This window comes from Mytilus edulis, chromosome 2 (genome assembly GCF_963676685.1).
Source record: "Mytilus edulis chromosome 2, xbMytEdul2.2, whole genome shotgun sequence".
Lineage (NCBI taxonomy): Eukaryota > Metazoa > Mollusca > Bivalvia > Mytilida > Mytilidae > Mytilus > Mytilus edulis.
Genome location: NC_092345.1, coordinates 74,538,221 through 74,554,649, shown reverse-complemented (window position 1 = coordinate 74,554,649; position 16,429 = coordinate 74,538,221). Strand labels below are relative to the sequence as shown.

Genomic DNA, 16,429 nt, shown 5'->3' with positions numbered 1-16,429 from the left:
TTCATCATATGAATATCAGGCACAATCCTTCCCGTTAGGGGTTTAGTATCATACCATCATAACATATATGAGAAGAACATAACCCGTGTCATGCCAATAACTGGTTGTTTAATAAATGTGTTTAGTTCCGATGCAAAGACCCTATAAGTGAATCAATATTAACGCCAAAATAAGCAATCTTTAGTGACCTGACAACAGTATCGTAACTATATCCCTTCTTGATAAGTCTATTTAAAGGTTTTGTTAGTTTCTGAGGTGAATACTGACATTTTTGTGCTTTATAAAGAATATTTCCATAAAAAATTGGATGTGAAATACCTGAACGTATAAGAAGTCCGCATGTTGAGCTATATTTACGAATGATGTCCTTATACCGATGATAAAATTTAGTAAATGTTTTGACCAGTTTGTGATATCGAAAACCCTGGTGTAATAATTTTTCAGTAATACATAAATTTCTCTCGTTAAAATCAAAAACATTGTTACATACACGAGCGAATCGTACAAGTTGAGATATATAAACACCGTAAGATAGTGACAATGGAACGTCACCATCTAAAAATGGATTATTAACGATAGGAAATGAAAAATCATCTCTTTTATCATAAATGTTAGTATTAAGCTTTCCGTTAGTGATATAGATATCAAGATCGAGGAAAGGGCAGTGGTCATTGTTAGTATTAGCTTTATTTAAAGTAAGTTCAACAGGATAAATTTCTTTAGTATACATACTGAAGTCGTCATTATTGAGAGCCAAAATGTCATCCAAATATCTAAAAGTATTATTAAATTTGTTTATGAAATGTTGTTTCGATGGGTCTTTGCTGATTTTTGTCATAAATTGTAACTCGTAGCAATACAAAAACAGGTCCGCAATAAGTGGTGCACAGTTAGCATTTTTTCAATGTTAAAAAATAACCAGATGTCACTTTCATTTTTAGTGACCTCGTGTGACCTCTTCAATAGGTCTGTAAACTTTAATGCCAATGCAGGATGATTGACTATAAAGTACTTTTACAGGCATAGCTCGATTAAGATACGATTTTGGGTATTAGAATTTGTATTCAAAACTCAAAGAGTTTGGCAAAATTTATATTCATCAAAAAAGAAAACGCAAACCAAAGGTTTTCAAACAAATTTCAGCCATAAGCAAACACAGGCCAATGAGCACCTAATGTTTTCTTAATTCGGAAATGTAAATTTGAAAATGTTTGATCATATTTGTATTATTTGGGTTATATTTGACTTTAAAATGTCGGCATTTCGTTGCATCCAATATAATAAATACCGTTCATAAGTACATATTATTTCACAGAGCTTTTATGTTGTTTAATCAGACTTACCTCGGGAGGTAAATGCATATATTCTTCACATCTTTCAATGGATACTACGTTCATCTGCATTTCACTTACTCCTCTGACTACAATATTCATAGCAATAATTATCTGAAAGAAATTAGAGTTGTAACAATGAGTAAAAAGATAAAGACAATAGTACAAATATTGATCCTTAAAATGTTAAATAAATGCTTAAAACAAAATAGCTTTAATTTAATTAAGGTCACTTTGTCTGAGAGAGTTGGGATCTTAGTAGGAATCTCAAGAATTTCCTAACTTATCAATTGGGAAGTTAACTAAATATGTTAGATATAGTGTCAATAAGACAGCACCGGCCAGTTCGCGGATGATCACTTCGTGAACTAACAGTCCATGAGTAGCGTCAAATCGTTAACATGATTAGTTCTCAGTGTGTAAAATACGTCAAAACAATTAGATGACATGCGTTTCCGTTAATTCTGTTTTTTACTCCGTAATACCTTTGTTTTTAGGATATAAAAGTTATTTCCCATTTGTTTGATGTGATTGAGCTAGTGGTTTTGCCTTTTGATAAGAGATGTTCTGATTTGAATTTTCTTTTCGGTTTCTTTGATGCTATTTTTTCGTTTGTTACTTTAATAGTCTTTGGATTGGTTGAAGAGTCAACTCCTGATGAATAATGGTACGTCTAAAGATAAAATAAAAATATTGTTGGTGATTATAAAAGGACTTTATGGTCTTCAATGTTTCTACTTAATATGTTCATGAAAGTTTGATAAGAATACATGTCCTTCTGGAACATTATGCCAACAAATTGATATACCTGAAAGGCATAAGTTAAAGCTAAGCCAATATTTCCACCATTTACATCAGTAGAAATTATGCCAAATAAGGCCACGGCTAAAAGAATCAAATTCCCTAATGATTCAATAAAGATACCAATCCATCTGTGTAAAAGAAATATCATGTATAATGATAATTGTTTGTGCAGACAGTAAACATTAACTTTGATTAGGTTGTAATTTGACCGCGGATTTCGATAAAACGTCAGTTTTTATCAAAAGAAAAATGCATTTTACATGTGATAACTATTGTACTACACATGACTCATTGTATTTTCCAAAACAGCATTACCTCAATTAGAGGAATACTGTTGTTCACAGTAAGTATGGTTGCACTCAGCATTAACAATAATTAAGTGGAAATTGTCTGTCAGGAATATGACAGTTGCTCTCAATTAGTTTGACGTGTTTGATAAAGGCATGTCCGTTTTGAATTTTCAATGAAGTTTGGATTTTTTGTAGTTTTATTTTGTTCTGAGTTGAATGTTGTGATTTAAAAAAATCTATTAATATCTATTGATTTATGCTTACCCCATTCCAGTGTTAGCCGCGTAATAAAAACATGCATTTATATCAAGACGAGTATGAAGTTCATCAATAAATCTATTTACAGATCTGTAAGACCGAATTATGCTTGCACCAGAAATTGTTTCGCTGAAGTGGTTATAAATGGGTGATCGGGTAACCGATTCTATTCTCTTAAGCTGTCTTGCTGAAGGCAGATACAGTTTCTATGAAAATAATATAAACAAAAAATCAATAATAAACAATTTAATTTGTCACAAAAGTCTATTCTCCTCGGATGTGAATGAATTATAACCTACATATCGCCGATATATCAGATTGGCTCGCATGAGATATGTCAACTGTCATTTATATAAACTAAAGATCATTTGAAACAATATTAACAATTGAAGACTTAATTGGTGCCGTCTAGCGTCCTCTCTCATGCCCCTTTATTTTCTGAAAGAAGTTAAGAATAGGCAAGGTCAAATTGAGAACGATCAAGTAATTAAAGTCACATTTTTAACAAAGACATATTCAACATGAAATAATTATAAATTCAAAAATGTGTTCAAAAATTAAAATAAGTCTTATTGAAGACAATGGTTCTGAAAATAAAACAATCTTTCTAGAACCCAACCTTATATAGGGAGAAGTGGTATGACGTATACGCACCACTAATATTATTCAAAATAGAGAATGTGTAATGTGTCAACGTTATGTATACATTAGAAATCTAATTCATAATTGTATTACAACTTTTTGGAAAGCAAAGAAAAAACGTTCATTTTCTTATGAATAACTTATGCCAGCCATGGCATTGTCAGTTTATTTCCGATTTATGAGTTTGACTGTGCCTCTGGTATCTTTCGTCCCTCTTTTTTTTTTATCTAATTTAAAAACATTCTAAGTATAATGTAGATATCGCTTATGTATGTGTGGATTTTTCTTCTTTTTTTTTTTGTTGAGAAGTAGATAAAGAATAAAACACTTACAATGATAACGATGTATACTATTAACATAGGTATTATAACAGCCATTGATACTGGAGTCGTCACAATGATAACAACTATTGTGCCACAAAGCATGAATCCCATGATTGACAACATTCGGAACGTTCTTGGAAATCTGTCATCTATAACGTCGATATCGCTACTAAAGCGATTCATTATTCGACCTACAGGTGTGGTGTCGAAGAAGGACATTGGAGATCGGAGAATACAGTTCAATCCTCTGTCATGTATATCACCAGTAGCTTTAACAAACCGGGTAAACGCTATCATTCCAAACAAAAATAGAGTGATACCTGAAATGTATCATTACACTATGAAATAATTCGATATAATTATATAATATAGTGCACGATGCAAATTATACTAAACTAAGTATTGAGTCTCAAATAATACAATTCAAACAAATTGCTGACATAAATGTCAATGAATAGTAATCACACCAGACAAACACACTTTATATTAATTTGATAGATATCACATTCGCATATTTAGATGTTTTATTAAAACATATCTTTACTTTTCTTAAAGTCATCAATAAATCATACATAGAATAAAGAAAGAAAACGGGGATAATATGAGGAGTAAAAGAGACACAGCATGTGGATATATAATGCCATGGTATTGTCGGTTCGTTCGTATTTGACTCGTGTGTTCAAATATACCTTTGGTATCATATGTCTCTCGTTCAAAGCATAATTGTCCGAGAAGTTATGAAAAGTTTGTGAGAATCAACATATTGTCCACATGCACATCTTCAGTAAACATATACAACAAAACTGAATTATAAAGTTCTATTTATTCTAAACTGTAATCGAAGCAGAACAGACAAACTATATACCCCAATGGCCGGACTAGTAGAAGTAGATCGATATCTACACGACTTTTCATAGTTTTGGGTTGAGTACAAATGAAATGAATTGCTACTTTTGAAAAGGTTTATCGAACATCTTGATTTGTTTAACGTTTATTTTATCCCAACATTTCTCACCTTGCAACACTCCTAGTAGGGCGTATATTCCTAGATAATAAAAGGTAATATCAGTATATGACTGTGTATGAATCAATGTTGCATTTTTTAGATAGATGTCTTCTGTCCAGAATGTTATCCAGAAATTCTGGTATATATTCAGTCCTTGCTGTGCTGCTAAGGCCAGAAGTCCCATTATAGTAGCTGGGATTCCCATTGCTTTTATGAACTCTATTAATACAGATAGATTAACCTTCAAGAAAACAATACGTATATATTGATTGACAGATAATAATATCAATTATCAAAATTAAACTAATGAATGTTCAGAACAATGTATCTTAAAATGTTCAGTACCAAATCAGGAATATGTCAGTTATTATCAAATAGTTCGTTTCTGTATGTGTTGGCATTTATTTTTTGTTCACTTCGGTTTTCCTATTGTTCCTTTGTTGTCCTCTTATAGTTGATTTTTTTCCGTCGGTTTTGGTTTTTAACGCGGATTTGTTTTTTCTCAATCGATTTATAACTTGTGTAACTCCGGTATGCTACTGTTGCCTTTATCTATGTTATTTTTTTCTGTTATAATCATCTGTACAAATAGATATTATCTTAAATCTTCACTCGAGAGAGGTCGATAGTAAGGAAAGCATACTAAAGATTCTAACCAAAAGAAGTTACAAAAGAGAATATTTTAATTGGTTTGTGTTATCTTTAATAATCACACAAGTCTTTATATTACTTCATGCATGTAATTATAATTTTCCGCGTTTCGAAGTTCAGAGGAAACTTATTGTACTAACGTTTTTTTTTGTAAATATATGTATGGAAACGTGATATTAATTGTAGTATCACATGAGTGGTAATTTTTCGCGGGTTAATTTCCCTATTAGACCATTCTCTCGCCAACTTCGAAGTGGTCCAGTTTAGATTTAATGTTGGTTCACTATTGTTTGATCTTTTTCTTGTTTTGTACTATATATTGGTATTTTGTTTACCAGTACACATTTTGTTGATATTTTTTTTCTGTAAACATAAGCTAATTTTCAGTACTGTCCAATGTACACCTCTCGAGACGATCTTTAGCATAAGTGTATGGACACAGGTTTCCATATCGACTAAGGTAACTTTGTTGTTGGTTTTTCCTGGCCGGCGGGTTCGTTTATGACAGAGTACTTTCTTCAATTCGTATTTAAAGCGTGAAAATTGTTTATATGTATATAGATATTATTTGCATAAAATATTATGTGTATTAATGATAGATTATAATAAAATCCGGTTTCCTTCTAGTCTTGTTGGCGATCGGCAATTGTAAAATTGTGTTTGATATATTTTTGTCATATATTAGTATAGTGTGTACACATAAGATGTATGCTCTTCTGATATATTTTTTAATAAGACGCACACAATCTTTTTTTGGTCCCCGTTCCTTTATGTGGTTGGCAGGATCAGGATAATATTATTTACACAATAGACTGTACTGGTAACCAAAACTTTGGATAAACCAGACCAGGCACTTCACATCTGAGAAACAGGCAATATATCCTCCCCTAACCTCGCTCAGCGATTTAACAATTAAACAAAAAGTACAAAAGCGTTGGAAGAAAGAGATAAAAGGCGTTAGATAGCTGTCTAAAAATACGTACATTCCAGACTACTGTTTTTACGTCCTACTATACATAGCTACCTTATTAATAAAATATTACAAGTTTATTATAAAACATAGATATATCCTTAAAAGATTTCTACACTAATAAACTTAAATACTAAAATGTTTTAAGGACTATAAAACACAATTATTATGATCTGAAACGTGGTAAGAATAGCATATAGCTGGAAACATGAAAATGTTCAGCTAGGGATGAAAGCTATGCATATATCTAATACTTCTAAATCAAGAATATTACTGATCCTTCTTGTGCTGTTTCTTCCTTGATCAGTTGTCCTTCTGTAGACTCTGGTATACCAGTTTTTAGTGATTTCTTAGACATGCTGGCCTTGGATTCTCTTAAATTGCGTTCCCGCATGGCCATTGTGGCTTTAATCATTACAGCAGCAGACAGACTTCTTTCCAAGTGAATTAAACTGCCGTGCTTTAAGAGAAGTCTAAATGGAAAAACAAAATACTCATATACATATCTATAAATGGTATACAGCATTATTTTTTTGAAATACAGAGAGTCATAGCCTATCAACATATTATATAGGAGTAGCATGACGGATGTTCAATGTGGATTAGGATCTGTTTACCCGTCTAAAGCATCTGAGGTTATCCACGTTTGTTTGTTTTTGGCAATAGCCATGTTGTTGAATGCATTTATCTGTGGTGTAAGATCACGTATAATCAATAGTAAGATTCAATGAACCCTTCACTGTCACATGTGCCAAAATATCTCGGGGAAGGTTCGACACAATCGTTTGAAAACGCAATGAATTCATATGTAATTGATAATATTAAAAGTTTTCTTCTTTTTTATGTTATGAAAAATTAAAATTATGTCACAGTGGCATTACTTTGAATAAACCAACTAGATGTATATCTATTTGATGAGTTAATACTTTTTCAACTGATTTTTGTAGTTCGTTCTTATGTTGAACTGTTACACAACTGTCCAAGGTTAAAAGGAAGGATTTGGATACCGCTTACCTGAATATGCGGTATGGGCTTTGCTCATTTTTCAAGGCCGTACGGTGACCTATAATTGTTGATTTCATTGTCATTTGGTGTCAGTAGAAAGTTGTCGCATTAGCAATCAAACCATGCCTTCTTTTTTTTTTATATATAAATGAATTTTGAGTGTTGAATTTGTTTTACTCAGATTTATGAAAAAGTTGTGTAATGTCTGCATTATAAACATCTTACTAAACACATTGTTGTTTTATACTTACTTGGATTTACGACGAGACAACCCTCCTTGCATAAATACACTGTCATCCGTCGTTAACCCGCCCTCAGAAGTTACACTTTCTACTTGATCCCAAATTTCATCTTTGATTTTGCTGACTGAAATTTACAAACAATATATTTGCATAAAATAATAATCTTGTGCTAAATAAAGGCAACAGTAGTATACCGCTGTTCGAAATTCATAAATCGATTTCGAATAAATCCGGGTTACAAACTAAAACTTAGGGAAACGCATAAAATATGTAAAAAACTACGACACAACAGAAACATAAAACAGAAACGAACTATAATATAACAATGGCCATTTTCCTGACTGGGTAACATCGAATTGTCAATGACATGAACAGTTTTTTTTTTTGGCAGAATATGAATTCCGGAGTAACCAGTTTTCTGTCCATTGCTTTTTCTTTGGCAATTAGTTGTTTTCTGTCTTTCTTCCATTTGTATTTTTTTTTTAATTGTATTTTTTTAATTTTCTAAAAGGGTTTCATAACTAAGATTTGTTCCACATACTTTCAGTATCATTTTCTTCTTCCGGTGCGTCATCATGTAAAAGGTAGATCTGCAAAAATTGTGCGAATGGTCCGTTATGTTGTAGAAGTTGTTGAAAAGTTCCACGTTCTGATATTCGACCATTATCCATGACAATTATATCATCTACTTTTGGTAGCCAATGAACTCCATGGGTTACTAAAATCCTTGTCTTAATTCAAATAAAAAAATCATAAGTGCAGCTGGCATTGTTTGATATTGTTATATAAATAAGATTTACAAATATTCATTTCGGAGAGAACTTAAGTTATATCTTATCCGACAAAAATCAACAAGAAACAACGATCTCAAAGTACGTTAAAATTTCAGATTAGCCGTTTTGCTGATCTGCCACAATTTTACTCTTAAAACACAAAGGGTATTACTTTCCATATTTCAAATGACAAGGTATATTTGTTTTGAAATTCAAAGGATGATACTGATTCTCGGGAAAGACTTTGACCCAATAATGTAAATAATATACATGTATACGTTATATTTGAATAGTGACTGTATCATGACAGAAACATATTTTATTTTTAGTAGTTCAACAATCAATTTTACCTTATGTCTTAACATCCCCTCTGGTCCGATAACCTTTTTGAAAAGTTCTTGACCAACGTGTGAATCAACAGCACTTAGTGGGTCATCTAGCAGATAAATGTCACTATTACTATACACAGCCCTAGCTACGTTAATTCTCTGTTTCTGTCCTCCACTTACATTTATTCCCTAATAAAAATGTCGTTTTATCTAATGATATAAAAGTACAAACATATAATTGTAATTGTCTTAAGCCTCAGCTGAACACGATGTTTGCTTCAAATATATCTTTGATTGATAGGTACGTTTCGGTATTCTTGTATAATTCTATGCTTCTTTTAAAAACAAAAGCCGTACACAGAATCAACGTGAACAGAACATATCAATTTTTCTTGATGAAACAATAATATCATTTGACAATATTAATTTATGACTCCATGCTACTAGGAGTCTGGCTCGTCAATCGCCATCCGATAAAAACCATAAGGAGATCTTTTGTACAGACTCTTCACACTCCTAATACTCATCAATCAACCGAATGCCTTTGATGATCATATTTTCTATTAGGCCGATACTCACTGTGGAGCCGTTTTCGATGGATTTCTCTATACATCCTTCTAGTGGTGTGTGAATACATATGCGTACATGCTTTTCCAGAAATAGTACAAAAGATTAAACTTTACTGACGACAGATCACAAACAATGGCGAACGAACGAATAGAAATAACAAACATCCATACGGCTACTGACCTTCGATGTTTAATGCCATTGTTTTACAAAATAATCTTGATTATTACTATTAGTAGGTTTTTCCGTGTTCATGGTTATTACTATGAATTGTTGTAGATAATATTATATGCATATCTAGCTTGAAAATCAGTACCTACCCTTTCACCTATTTCTGTCATATCTCCAGCAGTCAAGATTTCAAAATCTGTTTTCAGACAACAGCCTTCAATGACTCTGTTGTATTTTCTCTCGTTAAATGTGTGTCCATACAAAATGTTATCTTTAACTGTTAAGTTTTGTATCCATGCTTCTTGAGAAACATACGCAACAGAACCCTAAATAAAATGTTACATTTTTTGGAATTCTGTTCTTAGAGACATGTAAATCAGATTATTTCAATGTGTTTTATTTTCATTATCTTTATGATGTGATTTTACATGGCAAAAACATACCTAATGAATGTCCAAGACGTTAAAACACTAAATACTTGGGATGTGTTTTGATAGATTTTAGTCTCTGCATGTATGATTTTTTTAATTATTATTAATGGTTCTTGATAATATATCCTGTTGACGCAATTTGAAATACATTTCTGTAATTCTAAGTTTACTTTTTGTGTAATATCTCGTCACACTAATTAGACGAACCACTTCTGTACTGATACTGTGAATAAACAAATTTATTAAATTTGCAATCAATGTTTACTTCTTTGCTCATAAAACAAAATTATTATATGTTATTTGACCTGTGTACGTTATTTTATGTAACACCATCAATGTTTCCTAGATTAGTGATGTCTTGTGACACTGTTCCTTTATCTTTTTCTATTAATATTGCATTTACGTTGTGTCATAGCTGAGTGTCATAGATTAAACTAATTCGTTCAGTGACTGTATGTTTTTGTGCAAATGTATTTTGATCGAGTTAAGCCATTACAATTGGTATCTTAAAGTGTGTCCTTTTATATTGTTATATAACACTACTGTCTCAGGTTAAGTTGAAGTTTGGTACATGTTGAAACATCTAACCTGCAGCATGTTTTATCCCCCTAACCCAATCCAGGAGCCTGTTGTTCAGTGGTTGTCATTTGTTGGTGGAATTCATAAAAGTTTCTCGTTTCTCGGTGGTTTTTTTTAAATTAGTTTGTTGTCCTGATTGAATTGTTGAACTATTATCTATTTTAGGCCATTTATAGCTTCTGGCGGTTAGATGTATACCACGGTTGCGTGTTGAATGTCGTACTTTAACCTATATTTGTTTACTTTTTGTACATTGTGAATTTGATAGAGACAGGACGGGGTGTTAAAATCTCGAAACGTGACATTTAATTTATTCTGTTAGTGACTGGCAATGTATATCTATTCATGTGGTGGTAATATTTCTATAAGAGTCATATTCGCGGTGTACTATCACACAATCCCACTTCACGAGAGACATTTTTTCATTAACAGATATTTCAATATCAGTTCAATGTGTAAATGTTCCCATCGAAAGAATAGCTTTACTTTCATAAATCAAAATGTGAATCATTTCTTAAGTATCATAATATTACTCCATATGTAAACCTTAACTTACTTTAACTCTGACTTCACCAGAAAGTTTTTCCATCTCTCCTAAGATGCTTGCTATAAAGGACGATTTCCCAGATCCAACATGACCAACAACCGCAACTAGATTTCCTTCCCTTATATTAACATTTATCCTATAAGACCCAAACATGGAATACTATAAATAACTTCCAATAAGTGTTATAACAAAAATTGACTTTTTATGTTGTATCCATATTATTGATTATGATAGACATATACTTCTACTTTCATTTCTTTGCAAACGCTATAGATATGAGTCAATATACTTCTATTTTTAAGGTTGAATAGAAACGGACAATACCAAGGGGACATTTAAATCTCATCATTCTAGATAATCTGAAAACGCAATGGCAAAAAACACATAAGACGATGTAAAGACAACAAGTTAAAAAAAAATTTAATTAACGTTTCACTTAACACTGACCAACATTAATTTCTCTGTTAGGGATGTTCGCTACTCGTTTCAAAATAACAAGCTTTTTGAAATACTGTAATAAGTTGATTGTATATACATAAAAAGCAGATAAAAATTGCGTGACCATCAGCTAGTATTCGAGATATAAACCATTGAAAATTTGGCGGGAAATGATTCTCTTTAGATTTTTATACATTTATCATTAGGTCTTTCCACCTTTTGTGTGGAAAGACCTATTGATTTTGTTCTGATTATTTTTTATTTTCTTCCGCCTAATTTTTTTCTTGCGGTGTAAAAATGTTTCAAAAGATGTCGCTTTGTTTTTTTGTATATGAGATCATACAGTCTATACGCTTTTGAAACTGACCCTGTTTAACAGAACACTTTTCTTTGTAAGAGTTATCTCCCCAAACACTGTTTTTCTTGTTATCAGATCTCCTCCGCAACCGTAAAAGAAAGCGACAAATTTATTTTTCCAAATTGCTCGTTATATCCTCAGGATGTTACGTTTTATTTTGACCGAAGCTTTACAAAGACCCCATATGAGAGTAATTTCCCTTTTAGTATTGAAATAAGTGAAATAAATTTGTAACTGGAAAACCATAAGTGATAGAGGCCTAGGGTCTTTTGATTTGAGGCCCTTGCTCAAAAAGTATGAAAATGAGGTCAAGGTCAAAGGTCAGTCATGTTCAAATTTTTGATTTTGGCTTGTTATCTCTTATTTTCAGATATCATACAAGATATCGACAAAATATTTTCACACAATTGTTAGTTACGACATGTCGTAACACATAAATTTTAGTCGAAAGGGTACGTAGACATTTGACGTGAGTTTTCCCCCTTTTTATATCTAATATCATACGTATGGTAATATAACTCATTAACAATATAAAGTAGAGGACTAGAGTCTTTTGATTTGAGGTCCTTGGTTTATGACCTTGAAATTGAGCTCAAGGTCATATGCTAATTAAACGTTCTAGATTTTGACCTTTGCTTTTACCTCATATGTACACATGATAAAGCCATGGGACTTTTTGCATTAAGTTGTAAGCAATGTGACCTTAAAAAACACAACCGGAAGTGACCTTTTGTAAACCGGAAGTAGCTATTTTTTGTACTAAATCAATGTAAAAGTATATAGAACCATATATTTTTGGAATCAGTGTCAAGTAAACTACCAAACAATACCGGAAGTAAAAGATTATTTCCCTTTAATATATATTTTTTTTATAGAAACCATATATTTTTTAAATAAGCTTTCAAAAAGCTGTCATTTGGCGCTAAAAATTTTAATATTTTCATATAAAAAAAGGTCTTAACTGGTGGAAAGACCATCAATGGTTCTCTGAACAATTGGTTTTTAATTAGCACTTTTTTTGTTTCAAATACTATGTTAAAACCAGGATTTTACAAAAGTTTGTGAAATTTGGCTTTTTGAACTTTAGGTAAATATATTATGAAAAGTAAAATAGGGGTTAGTGTGCAAATATTTGTAATGCCATAACATGAAAAAATCAGAGAATTCCGATTATCTGGCAATAATTCAAAAACGAGAGAAGCAAACAGCCTTAATAGAATATAGGTTACGATTTTAGGACTTTCCTTATATTTTCAAATATTTGTGCATACATACCCACCTAATGTTGATCTTTCTGTGTTTTTTTCCCAAGTAAAACTACCATTTTGTATTGATACAGCGTAATCTAAAATTTTCAATACAGAATTATCTATATAGCAAAAATTCTGAGTGGCTAATATACTAGTTCGGATTATAATTGAATGTACCAACACTCGACAATTCGCAAGGGATATGCAGAATTAGGACTAAAAAGCAACTACAAAACCAGATAATATCACACGAATGAAGTACAAGCAAAACATTAAGTATGAAATTAATAGATATATATATAAATTAAAAACCAATTGTTCAGAGAACAATTGAAGGTCTTTCCACCAAAACAATGTATTTTAATATGAAAGGTGTAAAAATAGGTTTAAAATGTCATTTCAATCGTCAAATGATAGCTTATTGTACGCTGATTCCAAAAATATATGGTTTCTGAACAATATTTTTTTAGATAAGGGAGATAATTTCTTACTTCCGGTTTGAAAAACTCTATTTCCGATAATATTTGACTATTTACTTGACACCGATTCCAAAAATATCTTGTTTTTTATACTTTTATGTATTAAAGTACAATAAATAGCTACTTCCGGTTTACACAAGGTCACTTCCGGTTGTTTTTTTAAGTAAAAAAAGCAAAGGTCAAAATCTAGAACGTCAAATTAAGCTATGACCTTGTGATCAATTTCAAGGTCATTAACCAAGAACCTCAAATCAAAAGACCATAGGTCTTAATTATGTTTAGTTAATGAGTTATATCAACATACGCGTATTTTTAAATACCAAAGGGGAGAAAACTCCCTTTCACACTCAACGTACCCTTGCAATCAAAATTTACGTGTTACGACATGTCACAACAAACGATTTAGAAAAAATAATTTGTCGATATCTTAAACGTTTTTTGGAAATGAGTGGAAATGAGCCATATTCAAAAATTAGAATATGACCTTGACCTTTGACCTTGACCTAATTTTCATTTTTTTGGACCAAGGACCTCAAATCAAAAGATCCTAGGTCTCTATCAATTATGGTTTACCAGTTAGAAATGCAATTCACTTATATCAAATGAATAAGGGGAAATAACTCTCGTATGGAGCATTCATATCACTTCGGTCAAAATAGGACAAATCATGCAAAGGATATAACGAGCAATTTTGTAAAATAAATTTGTCATAATATTTTACGTTTGCGAAGGAGTTGCGCTCACAAGGAAGACAGTGTTTGGGGAGATTACTCCTACAAAGAAAAGTTTTCGGTTACGCAGGGTAAATTTCAAAAGCGCATCAATTGTTCGATATCATATACCAAATATCTAAGCGACATATTGCAAAACAAATGTTTATCGCAAGAACAAAATTAGGCGGAAGAAAAAAAAAAAAATTCAGAGAACAATTGAAGGTCTTTCCATCCTTTTTGATATGAAAAGTTGTGAAACTAAGTTTAAAATGTCATTTCAATTGTCAAATGATAGCTCCTAGTAAGCTGATTCCAAAAATATATTGTTTCCATACTTTTTTTTTAAAATAAGGGAGATAATTTGTTACTTCCGGTTTGAAAAATGTTACTTCCGATTATATTTAAATATTTACTTGAAACCGATTCCAAAAATATCTGGTTCTATATACTTTTATATTAATAAAGTACAAAAAATAGCTACTTCCGGTTTACAAAAGGTCACTTCCGGTTGTTAAATGGCTTGATACCTTTTTCTAAAAGTTGTATATCTTTATCATGTATACATATAGAATAAAAGCAAAGGTCAAAATATAGAACGTCAAATTAAGCTATGACCTTGAGATCAATTTCAAGGTCATAAACCAAGGACCTCAAATCAAAAGACCATAGGTCTTAATTATATTTAGTTAATGAGTTATATCACCAAACGCGTATTTTTTAATACAAGAGGGGAGAAAACTCCCTTTCACATTCAACGTACGCTTGCAATCAAAATTTACATCTTACGACATGTCGCAACTAACAATTTAGTAAAAATAATTTGTTGATATCTTATACAGTCTTTGGATATAAGTGAAAATAAGCCAAATACAAATATTAAAATATGACCTTGACCTTTGACCTTGACCTAATTTTCATTTTTTGGGACCAAGGACCTCAAATCAAAAGATCCTAGGTCTCTATCACTTATGGTTTATAAGATAGAAATTCATATCACTTATATCAGATGCATAAGGGGAAATAACTCTCATATGGAGCGGTCATATCGCTTCGGTCAAAATAGGACAAATCATGCGAAGGATATAACGAGCAATTTTGTAAAATAAATTTGTCATAATCTTTTACAGTTGCGAAGGAGATGCGCTAACAAGGAAAACAGTGTTAGATAACTCCTACAAAGAAAAGTATTTGTTTACGCAGGGTAAATTTCAAAAGCGCATAAACTGTTCGATATCATATACAAAATATCTAAGCGACATATTGCGAAACAAATGTTTATCGCAAGAACAAAATTAGGCGGAAGAAAAAAAAAAAAATAATAATCAGAAGAAAAAATAATAGGTCTTTCCACAGAAAAGTGGAAAGACCTAATAATATATCAATTTTGATTTTATATTTTTAATAATGAAAGAGTTTGTGTTGTTTGAAAGCCTAAAATAGAATAAGAAATGATTTTTTTTTAGATTTTGTTATGTACTTTGGGTGTATGTATTTAAGACATGCTGTACAGGTTGAAAAATACAACTCAGCTAATGCAACACATCAACATATAGTGTAGTTTTGTTTTGACCCATCGATTGATCCTAATTCAGTTTTAGTGTCAATTACTTGTACATGGCTTTACTTTTTGTTTGGTTTCGCACATAAACTGAAAATTTTATTATTTTATTTTGAATTGATATAGATAAAACAAAATAGCTTACCCGAATGTGAAATGAAGTGAATATTTTGTGGATTGACGTCATCTGTCAATAAAAACTGTTGAATTCTCTTGATGGAAACAAAAGCCTAATGTGCAAAATAAAAACAAACAAAATTATGTTTATGTATTTCCAATGAATCAATGAAACTGCATTCTTTTGATTAGATAGGCTTGATGCATTTTTTCAAAAGAATATTCTTTATCAAAACGGTATTTTAAACAGCAAGAAATCGTTAAAATGTGTATGTTTATAGTCATAAGACTTTATTGTAATAAAGCGTAAGTCTTAAACAATGGTTAGTTGCTGCTTCTCCAAAAAGCAGGCAAACATTAGATATGATAGCAAGGTCTAGTCGACTCAGAGTCATGATAAAAGGTTAGGGTAGAATAACATGTCTTCATTTCGGACTATTACCTTATGATTAACCGCTTTACAAAAATAGGATAAGGTTGCCGGTCTAGTACAAAACATGGTGCAAATACATATTTTATGGAATAATTGCTAATGATCGGCAAACACCATTTCGTCACCACCATCACGCTGTTTATAATGATTGTATGTAGACCAAA

The 16,429-nt window shown here is 31.5% G+C and overlaps 1 protein-coding gene across 2 annotated transcripts in view; it reads right to left on the bottom strand.

Annotated features, from left to right (window-relative positions):
- The window catches only part of LOC139512966 (ATP-binding cassette sub-family C member 3-like), a 33,328-nt gene that overhangs the window by 4,545 nt on the left and 12,354 nt on the right, over positions 1 to 16,429 (bottom strand). Inside the window, exons 13-26 of one of the 2 annotated variants that reach the window (XM_071300970.1) lie at positions 15,861 to 15,945; positions 12,991 to 13,060; positions 10,929 to 11,055; positions 9,512 to 9,688; positions 8,646 to 8,813; positions 8,064 to 8,253; positions 7,532 to 7,646; positions 6,550 to 6,748; positions 4,664 to 4,895; positions 3,658 to 3,968; positions 2,690 to 2,889; positions 2,140 to 2,263; positions 1,344 to 1,445; positions 733 to 773 (exon numbers count right to left, since the gene is read on the bottom strand). In XM_071300970.1, coding sequence (XP_071157071.1) covers positions 762 to 773; positions 1,344 to 1,445; positions 2,140 to 2,263; positions 2,690 to 2,889; positions 3,658 to 3,968; positions 4,664 to 4,895; positions 6,550 to 6,748; positions 7,532 to 7,646; positions 8,064 to 8,253; positions 8,646 to 8,813; positions 9,512 to 9,688; positions 10,929 to 11,055; positions 12,991 to 13,060; positions 15,861 to 15,945 — 2,112 coding nt within the window. In that variant the 3' untranslated portion in view covers positions 733 to 761. The remainder of the gene's footprint in view (positions 1 to 732; positions 774 to 1,343; positions 1,446 to 2,139; positions 2,264 to 2,689; positions 2,890 to 3,657; positions 3,969 to 4,663; positions 4,896 to 6,549; positions 6,749 to 7,531; positions 7,647 to 8,063; positions 8,254 to 8,645; positions 8,814 to 9,511; positions 9,689 to 10,928; positions 11,056 to 12,990; positions 13,061 to 15,860; positions 15,946 to 16,429) is intronic. The other variant, XM_071300969.1, reaches the window with a different exon arrangement.